The sequence below is a fragment of the Macaca thibetana genome, chromosome 3 (assembly GCF_024542745.1).
Source record: "Macaca thibetana thibetana isolate TM-01 chromosome 3, ASM2454274v1, whole genome shotgun sequence".
Lineage (NCBI taxonomy): Eukaryota > Metazoa > Chordata > Mammalia > Primates > Cercopithecidae > Macaca > Macaca thibetana.
In genome coordinates, this window is record NC_065580.1 from 157,766,962 (window position 1) to 157,780,254 (window position 13,293).

Here is a 13,293-nt window from a genome sequence, read left to right on the forward strand (position 1 = left end):
GAGGCATGATTTCACCCTGTTGACCAGGTTGGTCTGGAACTCCTGGCCTCAAGTGATCTGCCCACCTTGGCCTCTCAGAAGTGCTGGGATTACAGGCATGAGCCACTGTGCCCGGCCTTTGTTAATTAAAACATGTTAGATGCTTGTAATTTTTTTTTTTTTTTTTTTTTTTGAGACAGAGTCTTGCTCTGTCACCCAGGCAGGAGTGCAGTGGTGCAATCTTGGCTCACTGTAAGCTCCACCTCCTGGGTTCACGCCATCCTCCTGCCTCAGCCTCCCTAGTAGTTGGGACTACAGGCGCCCGCCACCACGCCTGGCTAATTTTGTTTTTGTTTTTTGTTTTCGTATTTTTAGTAGAGATGGGGTTTCACCGTGTCAGCCAGGATGGTCTCGATCTCCTGACCTCATTATCCGCCCGCTTCGGCCTCTCAAAATGCTGGGATTACAGGCATGAGCCACCGTGCCTGGCTGATGCTTGTAATTTCTTAAAACATATTCTATTATTTCAGTACCTTTAGGCCTTCCCTACCTCACTGTTGACTGCTATAATACAGAGACCCTTTGCATATAGCTTTTTTTTTTTTTTGAGACCTAGTCTTGCTCTGTCACCCAGGCTGGGTGCAATGGTGCGGTCTTGGCTCACTGCAGACTCTGCCTCCCAGGTTCAAACGATTCTCCTGCCTCAGCCTTCTGAGTAGCTGGGAATACAAGTGTGTGCTACCACACCAGGCTGATTTTTGTATTTTTAGTAGAGATGAGATTTCACCATGTTGGCCAGGCTGGTCTCAAACTGCTGACCTCGTGATCTGCCTGCCTCGGTCTCCCAAGATGCTGGGATTATAGTCGTGAGCCACTGCTCCTGGCCCTCCATAACACTTTTATAAAGGATGAAAAACATTCCAGGCATGTGTATCCAAGACCGTTCTTGCCAAGGGGCCTATAGGAGTAGACTGTAGGGAAGTTGTATAAAGAGATGAGAATAGTCCCATTTGCAGTTCAGATTGAACGTCTGTGTGTCAGTTATTTTTCTAAACATTGGGGATATGAATATGAGTTAACTTATTTTTGTGTTCCTAAAATTTTTTTGTCTTCTATGGAGAGAAACAGTTGAAAGTAAGTGTTAGCAATAGATTTGTATTCAGAGGAAGGAAATAATAGGAAAGAAATAGGGAGAAAAAGCATTGCTTTCATAAGCAGTAATGGTGTCCTAAAATCTGCGCTTATTCAGTCTCTGTACTATTTCTAAATTATCCCTTCCTTCTTCAGGTTTTGCCCTAAACTGTTTCTAGAAAATCTGTTCTGGGTCAGTTGTGATGAACTCACTGTAGGGTTGACGAGATAGGCACATGGGTTGGATTTCTTTATTTTTGTATTGATGAAGGATTGTATACATTGTATAGCCGACCATCTAAATAAGTTTACATGTTGTGTATTTTTTTGTTAGGGATTTATCTTCGGAAGAGGAAAGGTTTATGAAACCTAAAGTAACAATGATAGCTTGGAATCAGAATGATAGCATTGTTGTCACAGCTGTGAATGATCATGTCCTCAAAGTGTGGAATTCTTACACTGGACAACTGCTTCATAACTTACTGGTAGGTAGTTTCTGGTACAGTGTAACAAATGAGATTTTTTGAACTATGATTTTAATTTTGAAGCTATAAAAATAATATACTGAACAAGTTTCTTTCATGTAAACTATGAAATGATTAGAAATTTTTATAATTATAAATTATTGTCTAATACATTTTTAAAAGTATATGCTGTAACAGTATGTATTTTTAAATTTTCAATTTGTAACTTGTAAACCCTCCTTAATGTTACGATTTTGTTAAAGGGACATGCTGATGAAGTATTTGTTCTGGAGACGCATCCCTTTGATTCCAGAATTATGTTATCTGCAGGACACGATGGCAGCATATTTATATGGGATATTACAAAAGGTACCAAGATGAAACATTATTTTAATATGGTAAGTGAAGTGAGATGTACCTTGATACATGCTTGAATTTGTTTAGAGTGTTTGGGTTACAAGGCTTAGCCAGAAATTGATCTGCTTGTTTTGGCAGTGTGTTTTTACAAATCAGCATATTCAAAGCCTGCTAAATATTTGACAGTTACATGTATATACATACATACGTGAAATTCTCTGTATGACTGATTTATATGAGGGAGACATTTTTAAGTTACTTGTTCAGCATTTTGTGTGCCTGTATGTGTTTAAATTGGTAAAATTATGGCAATTATAAAAACTTTTTCACTACTTGAATTTATTGAAATATTTCATAACAAATAGAAATATAAAAATGGTAACATAAAATAATAAAATGACATTATTAATATTCAATATTAACCAAATATTACAGTATTTGATTACTGGATTTTTAGTAACCCTGGGCTGGGTGTGGTGACTCTGAACTTCCAGCACTTTGGGAGGCTGAGGCAGGAGGCTTGCTTGAGCCTAGGAGTTCAACACCAGCCTGGGCAATGTAGTGAGACACTCTCTTAAAAAAGAAAACTCCCAAGATGGTTGATCTAGAAATAAAACATTATTAGATTTTCCTAACCTTTTTCTTTCTGCACAGGTATATTCTTTTTTTTTTTTGAGACAGAGTCTTGCTCTGTCGCCCAGGCTGGGGTGCAGTGGCCGGATCTCAGCTCACTGCAAGCTCCGCCTCCCGGGTTCACGCCATTCTCCTGCCTCAGCCTCCCGAGTAGCTGGGACTACAGGCGCCTGCCACCTCGCCCGGCTAGTTTTTTGTAGTTTTTAGTAGAGGCGGGGTTTCACAGTGTCAGCCAGGATGGTCTCGATCTCCTGACCTCGTGATCCGCCCGTCTCGGCCTCCCAAAGTGCTGGGATTACAGGCTTGAGCCACCGCGCCCGGCCAGTAACATCTTTTTAGATACATTTTGCTCCGTGGACCAGAATCCAGTTCAAGCTCATGCATTGTGTTTAAGTGGTTGTATCTTTCTAGTTTTCTTTTTTTTCTTTTCTTTTCTATTTTTTTTCTTTTTGAGACGGAGTCTCGCTCTATCGCCCAGGCTGGAGTGCAGTGGCGCGATCTCAGCTCACTGCAAGCTCTGCCTCCCGGGTTCACGCCATTCTCCTGCCTTAGCCTCCCAAGTAGCTGGAACTACAGGCACCCACCACCACGCCTGGCTAATTTTTTTGTATTTTTTAGTAGAGACGGGGTTTCACTGTGTTAGCCAGGATGGTCTTGATCTCCTGACTTCTTGATCTGCCCGCCTTAGCCTCCCAAAGTGCTGGGATTACAGGCGTGAGCCACCGTGCCCGGCCTCTAGTTTTCTTTAATTATCATCAGGCCCCTCTCAGCCTTTTTTGTTTTTCCTCTTTATTGGCCTTTAACTTTTGTTGAATATTAGCAAGTATTATTACAGAGTGTCCTCAGTTTTGTCTGATATTTTTTCATGATTAGATTGTTACAGTTTTTTAAATGAAGTAAAACATAAATGATATTGTGTCCTTCATGAATCATGTTAGGAGGCACGTGGTATTTATTTGTCCCCTTATGATGGTGATAATTTTCTGTTTTTTTTTTTTGGAGATGGAGTTCTGCTTGTTCCCCAGGCTGGAGTGCAATGGTGTGATCTGGGCTTACTGCAACGTCCACCTCCTGGGTTTAAGCGATTCTCCTGCCTCAGCCTCCCGAGTAGCTGGGATTACAGGCACCTGCCACCACACCCAGCTAATTTTTTGTATTTTTAGTAGAGACAGGGTTTCACCATGTTGGCCAGGCTGGTCTTGAACTCCTGACTTCAGGTGATCACCTGCCTTGGCCTCCCAATATAATTATTGAACTAATTTTTTTACTAGCTCTTTTGAGACTAATCTAAATAACCTGTTTCTTATTAAATTTTTACCCACAAATATTGGATCCATTGAAGATTTTCCAGTGGCATCATTCCTTCCATATTTATTAGTTGGCATCTTTGCATACAGTGGTATTTTTTTTTTCCTCCTCCAACTTTTAAGTTCAGGGGCTACCTGCTATGTGCAGGATGTGCAGGTTGGTTACATGGGTAAATGTGCTTGCACGTAGTTTTGTAATCTTATTTCATGTAATTTTTGAAATTTTTATTTTTAAAGAATTTATGGATGTATTTTTGAGTATAAATTCATCCTGTCTCAGAAGAAAGTTAACTTTTACACAATTTCTATTGTTGAGTACTTAAGTGGTTTCTAAAATATGTATGGCACTTTGAATAGCCTTGTACATGATTATTTCCCTGAGATAAATTCTGAAGGAATTATTGTGTAAAAGGGTTTTAGCATTTTTAAGGCTTTATATGTGTGAGACATTTTGTGAGTTTACTCTTCAGCTTATACTGAGTTACAATTCAAAGTGTACTTTTTTTTTTTTTTTTTGAGACAGAGTCTCGCTCTGTCACCCAGGCTGGAGTGCAGTGGCGCGATCTCAGCTTACTGCAGGCTCCGCCTCCCGGGTTCATGCTATTCTCCCACCTCAGCTTCCTGAGTAGCTGGGATTACGGGTGCCTGCCACCACGCCCGGCTCCTTTTGTTTTTGTATTTTCAGTAGAGATGGGATTTCACCGTGTTAGCCAGGATGGTCTCAATCTCCTGATCTTGTGATTGCCTGCCTTGGCCTTCCAAAGTGCTGGGATGACAGGCGTGAGCCACTGTGCCTGGCCTGTGTAATGTATTTTAGATGCAGTGTAGTAGCATCCTATTGATGAATTCTTAGACCTTTGAGTCTCAGGTTCTTAGACCTTTGATTAAATGCATTCTAAAACATTTCAAATAATATGACCAAAGTACAAATACACGATTAGGCATCTCTGAAAGCTGTGTTTCTGTGTGTTCAAATTATTGGAAAAAGAACTAAGCATTCTCGGACAATTTTTCTATCGTTTTAAAATCCATAGGATAACATCCATTACCTTAACTATCCTTTGAAACTCAGAACTAATATTACATCCTGAATTTAACTCCTCAAAACAAAAACTACATTAATTTAGGCTTTAAGCAGAATATTAGCGGAAAAATTCTGTGCCAAAGAATAATCTGAGAAAACTTCATGTGGGCGACAATGATCTTTCCAGTTGCATAGCGAACATTGGCCTTGTTTACTGACATTTCCTTACTGCTCAGCTGAGAGGCTCATAATTCCTAATTCTAGATAAACTAAATAGAGTTGTCAGTTACTAATAGCAACAATATTTCATGAATACATAATAAACTTTAATGTGACATTTTTCTCCATACACAGTTGCAGGTTGCATTTTGTCAGGAATCATTGTAGAGGATGCTTCAAATTACAAGTGAATCCCCGTTTTCCTTGCTCTGCTTAGATAGGTTTGCCCACTTGAGAAAACTTTCATCTCAGCAAGTATTCTTTTGGTGCAGTTAAGTCCACGTGTACGACGGGAAGAGTTGCTGCCACCATCTTCAGCTTGCCAGCTTTGAGATTTTGCCACTCCCTCTCCACCAGTGTCTGCTTTAACTGACTGACGGTCCCAGGCCAGGGATGCAAAGTGGTACACAGGCGCAGGTTGTGCTGTGGCACAGGTGGCTCCTGGAAGGACCATGTGGATGAATCCGTGTTCCTATGTTTTAATGATCAGTTGGAGGAAAAAAATATATATATACACAAACACAATTTTTTCCTTTTTTTTTTTTTTTTTTGAGACGGAGTCTCGCTGTGTGGCCCAGGCTGGAGTGCAGTGGCGCGATCTCGGCTCACTGCAAGCTCCACCTCCCGGGTTCACGCCATTCTCCCGCCTCAGCCTCCGAGTAGCTGGGACTACAGGCGCCCGCCACCACGCCCGGCTAGTTTTTTGTATTTTTAGTAGAGACGAGGTTTCACCATGTTAGCCAGGATAATCTCGATCTCCTGACCTTGTGATCCACCCGCCTCGGCCTCCCAAAGTGCTGGGATTACAGGCTTGAGCCACCGTGCCCAGCCTCCTTTTTATGTTAAGAGAATATGAATTAATATGCACATCTTATTCAGCAATCCTCTGAATATCCAAGTAACTTTATTTTTTCCACGTTCGATAATTGGCATCCATTCATGTGCAGCAATAGTGAGGTATCACTATTCAAGCAGTGACTTATTTGGGTGTGGACGTGAGTTTGTTCTCGCACTTACTGAGTAGATGTCTCATTTTTCCAACACTGAACACACAACGTTTAGTTACTGGAAAGTTAAGGGTGCAGACAACAAACATGTATAGCTCTACCCTGCAAAGTTAAATAACAACTATAAATTGATAGTATTAAACTAATAGACTTTACAGTTTAAAAGGAAGAATAAAACAGTATAAAAATAATCTATTTAAGGTTACACTCATGATAGATTTAGAGCATCCTTTCTGAAATCTCTGGTACTTTGAAGTTCAGGTAATTGTGACTGTGGGCTTTTCCATATATAGGCTTGAGATCTGGCAGCATTGCCAAATTTTGCATGGTGCTTAGTCATCTTGGTGAGCTGAAGTAGAGCCCTCCTTAAAATCTAGGAAAGTGTTCATTTTAGTTCACGAATACCAAATTTTCTTAATCTTCATTCATTTATCTTGTAGCTTATTATCCTTTTATTATATATAAGACAAAAATTTATGAAATTATTTATAAGAAGTAAAAGAAGCCTTCACTTTGGATTGGGTTGTTAGCTTTCATTTGAGCACTTGGAGAACTAATGCTTAGAAGAACTTTGAAGACCTTTTTCTAGGCTAGTTATATCTAAAATGAATTTTATTTTTTGGGACTAGCGATTGATGTATATGCTTAATGAAACATTTGTTTTTATTTTTATTTTACAGAGTCTCACTCTGTCACCCAGGCTGGAGTGCAGTGGAGTACAGTGGTGCAGTCTTGGCTCACTGCAACCCCTGCCTCCTGGGTTCAAACGATTCTTGTGTTTCAGCCTCCCGAGTAGCTGGGACTACAGACGCACACCACCATGCCTGGCTAATTTTTTGTATTTTTAGTGGAGACAGGGTTTCACCATGTTGCCCACGGTGGTCTCGAACTCCTGTGCTCAGGCAGTCTACCTGCTTCCACCTCATAAAGTGCTGGGATTACAGGTGTGAGGCACCATGCCAGGCTGAAACATTTGTTTTTAAATTTTTTTTTCAGAAGGGTTATATTGTCACAGGTTATCCACATTAAACAAGTTTACATAGGAAATCACTTGCATAGAATTGGTCCTAACTTTTTCCTCTTTGTGTTTCCTAGATTGAAGGACAAGGACATGGAGCTGTGTTTGACTGTAAGTTTTCACAGGATGGACAGCATTTTGCCTGTACAGATTCTCATGGGCATCTTCTGATATTTGGTTTTGGATGCAGCAAGCCATATGAAAAGGTCATTTTTAATACTTTGTTGTCGCATGCAAGTAGTAGTTATGAGCTGACAGTTTAGCTGACTGATTTGATTTCCTTGTTTTTCTAGTTTTAATTAACTGTTTAACATTTGTTTCCTTTAATATGTATGAACCTTAAAATGTCATCCTGTGAACTTCATTTTTCTAGATTCCTGATCAGATGTTCTTCCATACTGACTATCGACCACTTATTAGAGATTCTAATAATTATGTCTTAGATGAGCAAACTCAGCAGGCTCCTCATCTTATGCCTCCACCATTCTTGGTAGATGTAGATGGAAATCCTCATCCAACCAAGTATCAGAGATTAGTACCAGGCCGAGAAAATTCCGCAGATGAACATTTGATTCCACAGCTGGGCTATGTGGCAACAAGTAAGTGCAGTCCTTTTTTTTTTTTTTTTTAAAGTTGTATGTGAATATCTTAAAGTATAATATAAAGAATTTCCTTCCCTTTAGATCCCCCAGTTATTAATATTTTGCAATATTTGTTTTATCTTTTTTTTATCTGTGTATTGTTTTGAACCATTTAACTTCTGGACCTCATGCACCATTTACCTCTAAATAAGAACAACATTCTCTTACATAACCATAGACACTTATGACAATTAGGACATTTTACATTCAAATAATATTATCAAATCTGTAGTGTATAACCAAAAATTTCCAGTTATTCTAATAATGTCTGTTTATAGCTTTTAAAATTCTCCCAATTTGGGACCACATATGAAATATGAAATTTAGTTGTCATAGTTCCTTCGTTTCCTTTAATCTGTAGCAGGTTGTCAGTTTTTGACTTCCATGATATTGATGTATTTGAAGATTATAGGTCAGGAATTTTGTAGAAGGCCTCAATCTGGGTTTGTCTGCTTCCTCTTGGTTAGGTTCCAGTTATGCATTTTTGACAGAATACACCATAAATGATGTTCTAGTCTTAATAGAGCATCCTGTCAGGATGCTTATGATTGTGGTTTGTCTAATTACTGGTAATGTTGTTTTTGAACCCTTGGTTAATGTGGTGTTTGCCAAGTTTCTTCACTATAAACTTAATATTTTTCTCTTCGTAATTAATGGTAATTTGTGGGGAGGTATGTCAATAACCTGTTCATTGTCAAACTTTACACTCAAGTTTTAGGACCCATTGATGAGTTTTGCCTGAATCAGTTGTTACTGTGAATACTGCAAAGTGGTTATTTTCTAACTTTATCATTGTTCCATCATTGTGTCATATGTATCATTGCATGTGACTGTCTATTGCTCACCCCTTTATTTATTGATGAGGCTCATTACATTTTAGTATGGGCTTCTGTCTGTGGTTAGTGGGTTATATTATTCACATAATCCTTAGGTTTGACTCTCAGAGCCTTTTGAAACTGCCCTTTCCCAAGTCCCTTATACTTTTTCAGTCACTTCTTTCCTTTTCTGGATGTAGGGTGTTCCGGGTTTGTCTTGTACTTTTCTCTGTCGTAGCCAAGTGCCAAGTTCTTTTTTGTGTTAATAGCAGGGCAGCGTTTCTCTACAGATACTAAAGAAAAAATGCTATTTGTGTTTCTGGATGAGGATTTATTGAAACTAAATCACCAGCTACATATAAAGTTAAAACCTAATGTAGATTACTATATGCTGGCTATTTCAAATGTTATTTTTTATTACTTTTATTGAAGTGTACTTTATATACAAAATTGACCAATTTTAAGTGTACAATTCAAGAGTGTGTGTGTGTGTGTGTTTATTTTTTGAGGCAGGGTCTTACTCGTTTGCCCAGGCTGGAGTGCAGTGGTGCGATCTTGGTTGACTGCAGCCTCTGGCCTCCCAGGGTCAAGTGATCCTCCTACCTCAGCCTCCTGAGTAGCTGGGACTGTAGGCGTGTGCCAACACATCTGGCTAACTTTTGTATTTTTAGTAGAGACAGGGTTTTGCCATGTTTCCCAGGCTGTCAAATATGTTTTGACAGATGTTAAATAATCAAGTAACCACCACCACAATCAAGATATAAAACATTTATACCGTCCCCAAAAGTCCCCAGGACCTGTTTGGAATCAGTCCTCTCCTTTCTCTCAGTCCCTTGTAAACAGCGTTATATTTTCTGTCACTTTAATTTTGTCCTTTAAGAGGGTTTTATATAGAAAGTGTAATCTTTTTTTTTTTTTTTTTTTTTTTTTTAAGGAGACAGAGTCTTGCTCTGTTGGCAGGCTGGAGTGCAGTTGCACAATCTTGGCTCACTGCAACCTCCGCCTCCTGGGTTCAAGTGGTTCTCCTACTTCAGCCTCCTGAGTAGCTGGGACTATAGGCATGTGCTACCACACCCAACTAATTTTTGTATTTTTAGTAGAGATGGGGTTTCGCCATGTTGAGCAGGATGGTCTTGATCTCTTGACCTCATGATCTGCCTGCCTCGGCCTCCCAAAGTGCTGGGATTACAGGCGTGAGCCACCGCGCTTGGCCACAAAGTGTAATCTTTTGTGTCTGGCTTCTTTGACTTAGTATGGTGCTTTTGAGATTCCTTGGTGTTGTTGCATGTATCAGTAGTTTGTTCCTGTTTATTCATTGGGGCAGATAGTGCCCCATGAAATAGATGGGTATATCATCATTTGTTTTTGCATTCACTGATGGTTAAAGGTTTGTTTCCAGTTTGGGGCTATCATCCAGATTGAAACATCCAACTGTCACGTGGAATTTGTCATTTCTCTCTTTAGTTTACTCAGTTCTTTATGTATTTTAAAGCTCATTCATTAGGTGCATACACATTTTGGATTGCTTGTCTTCTGGATGAAATAATTCTTTTCTCATGAAATGTTTCTCTGTATTTCTGAAAATATTTTTTGTTTTGAAGAGTCTTGTTTCATATTAATATAGCCAATTCAACTTCTTTTGGATCAGTATTGTCATGGTATATCTTTTGTCAATTCTTCCAGCTGATCTGTGTCTTTATATATCAAATTTGATAACTTGTCTTTTAATTGGGATTTAAGTATTAAGTACTCTATTAAGTGTAGAGTGTTTACACTTAAATGTTCATATAGTATGGGTTCAAACATAGAGTATTCCTATTTGTTCCCTCTATATTCTTTTCGTTCTTTGTGCCTTTTTCCTTTTTCTTTTTTTCTTCTTCTTTGGGATTGGTGATTTTTTTGTGTTCCATATGACCTCCACTAATTTCTTGTTAGCAATACCTGTTTATTTGTATGTAATGATTGCTTTAGGGCAGAAATTGTCAATGTGTGGTTTGCAGGCCCATAGGTGTATCTGCAACCTTTTATGGAGTCTGCAAGGTCACAGCCATCTTCATAACAATACTGAGATATTTATTTTTTTATAGTGTTGACATTTGTACTGATGGATCACAGGTGGGTAGAAATAAACTTCTGGCAGTGTAGCACAAATCTTGGTTGTGGCACCAAAATAATAGGAGTTATTATATCCTTTACTGCTCTGCATTTGAATACATGTCTTTTTAATATTCTAGATATTAAAACTGGAAGTGTGCGTAAAGCACTTCTGCTGTGTATTCTGGCTCCTGGGAACTTGAACTATTTTCTGCCCTGTGGGAGCTCTGCAAATTTTTTGCGCAACTGCTTTTTTATGTTTTCCCCTCTCTACCCCATGCGTACACATATCAGTATTTAATTAAAAAATATTTTTTTTGAGACAGAGTCTTGCTCTGTTGTCCAGGCTGGAGTTCATTGGTGTGATCTTGGCTTATCTCGGGTTCAAGCAGTTTCCCTGCCTCAGCTTCCCAAGTAGCTGGGACTGCAGGTGTGCGCCACCACTCCAGGCTAATTTTTGTATTTTTAGTAGAGATGAGGTTTTACCATGCTGACCAGTCTGGTCTTGAACTCCTGATCTCAGGTAATCTGCCCGCCTCAGCCTCCCAAAGTGCAGGGATTACAGGCGTGAGCCACCATGCCCGGCCATGTATCGGTATTTAGTCAGATAATTGATGGGACCTCACTACAGATCTCTGGAGCTTTGTGTGCAGTTCACTCTCCTCTGATATTCAGTCCTGTGTATTTTAACTTTCCTCTTCCAGCAAACTCTCATCTCTGTCTCCTCAACTCAGTTAGATCTGTGGATGCTGTTTGGGTTCTCTCTTTTGTTCTGTAACTTGGAGACTACCTCCAGAGAGTAATCTGGAGCAATCAAAGGGTTTGTCTCCATTGTTCCCCTTCTCTCAGGGATCACAGTCTTGTGCTGCCTATTGTGCAATGTCTGAAAGCTTTTGTTTTATGTATATTTTTTCCAGTATTGTAGTTGTTTATGGCAGAAGGCCACTTCCTCTATCAGTTAAGCTTTCATGGGTAGAACCCTCTTTCAGTATCGATTGTATTATTCCATAGAGACAGTTAACATTGTGATATTTGAGAAGTTAAGTGTTCTGTGCTATGAAAGAAAAGTTAAGCTGAGTGCAGTGGCTCACGCCTATAATCTTAGCACTTTGGGAGGCTGAGGCATGCGGATTGCTTGAGCTCAGGAGTTCGAGACCAGCCTGGGCAATATAGCAAGACCTTGTCTCTACCAAAAAGAAAAAAAAAAAGGAAAGCTATATAGACTTAGGTTATTTTGGTTTATGACGATTAGAAATCTTCTTTGCCGTTTTCCCTTTAGTATCATGTTGTAATCTTAGAAATTTTGTGTTATAAGCAATACTAATTAAAGTCTTCTTATCTTTTTAGATTAAGGCTCTACTGCCTTTTCAACTCATTTTTTGAGAGTGATAAAAAGTTACTGATTTTTAAAGACAAAGTTAATATGAGATATGACATTTAGCTCTTTTAAGTTCTTCATGGGTTTCCATAATAAAGACATTATCAGTAATATGCAAGGGAGTCTTAGTTAGCAGAATGGAAACGTGACCCCCCTTGCCCATCCCATAATACTATATGAGGTTTCGCAGTTTCTCTGTATGTTTTTATGGTGGCAAGTTATATTTTTGCATTCCTTTTGATTATTACCTTATTAATCTCCTTTATTTTTTATTTAATTATTTATTTATCTATCTATTTATTTATTTATTTATTTGAGATGCAGTTTGACTCTGTCACCCAGGCTGGAGTGCAGTGACATGATCTTGGCTCACTGCAACCTTTGCCTCCTGGGTTCAGGCAGTTCTCTAGACTCAGCCTCCCGAGTAGCTGTGATTAACAGGTGTGCGCCACCAGGCCTGGCTAATTTTTTTTGTATTTTCAGTAGAGACTGATCTTGAACTCTTGACCTCAAGTGATCCACCTGCCTTGGCCTCCAAAAGTGGTGGGATTACAGGTGCGAGCCACCACGCCCCAGCTGTAATCCCAGCACTTAGGGAGATTGAGGTGGGCCGATCACGAGGTCAGGAGATTGAGCCCATCCTGGCTAACATGGTGAAACCCCATCTCTACTTAAAAAAAAAAGAATACAAAAAATTAGCCAGACATGGTGGCGCCCGCCTGTAGTCCCAGCTAGTCGGGAGGTTGAGGCAGGAGGATGGCCTGAACCTGGGAGGCGGAGCTTGCAGTAAGCCGAAATGGCGGCACTACACTCTAGCCTGGGCAAAAAGAGTGAAACTCCATCTCAAAAAATTTCTGTACTTGAAGTAAGAATTGATGGGTACTAACTATGCTAAAAACATACCTAAGAAAGTAATTTGAAATTAGTGGGAGAGGCTTATGTAATGACCACCATCAATTTCACTGTTCTCCGAGGACTCTTGGGGCAGGGGGAGAGCTAAAGTTGTCTGTTGAAGGCTTAAAAAAGGTCTTACCTCCCTTATTTCCCCTTTCTTAAGACATAGAGAAGAAATTAAATCTCAGGGATTTTCTTGACGTTGGAAATGACCCATAGTTGCTCTGTTCCTGTTAGAGACTCTGGGGAATAAGATTTTAGTGAAATATATCGAGTATATGAGGGGCATTAGTGTGGAAACAGCATAATAAAGTTTTACAGAAACATGTTTC

At 39.5% G+C, this 13,293-nt stretch overlaps 2 protein-coding genes across 4 annotated transcripts in view; one reads left to right on the forward strand and one right to left on the reverse strand.

Annotated features, from left to right (window-relative positions):
* The window catches only part of GET1 (guided entry of tail-anchored proteins factor 1), a 655,129-nt gene that overhangs the window by 149,822 nt on the left and 492,014 nt on the right, over positions 1 to 13,293 (reverse strand). The window lies entirely within an intron of this gene.
* BRWD1 (bromodomain and WD repeat domain containing 1) overlaps positions 1 to 13,293 on the forward strand; it is a 132,413-nt gene that overhangs the window by 41,830 nt on the left and 77,290 nt on the right. For both annotated transcript variants that reach the window (XM_050784544.1, XM_050784545.1), the window contains 4 exons: positions 1,445 to 1,595; positions 1,838 to 1,972; positions 7,217 to 7,345; positions 7,513 to 7,738. In XM_050784544.1, coding sequence (XP_050640501.1) covers positions 1,445 to 1,595; positions 1,838 to 1,972; positions 7,217 to 7,345; positions 7,513 to 7,738 — 641 coding nt within the window. The remainder of the gene's footprint in view (positions 1 to 1,444; positions 1,596 to 1,837; positions 1,973 to 7,216; positions 7,346 to 7,512; positions 7,739 to 13,293) is intronic.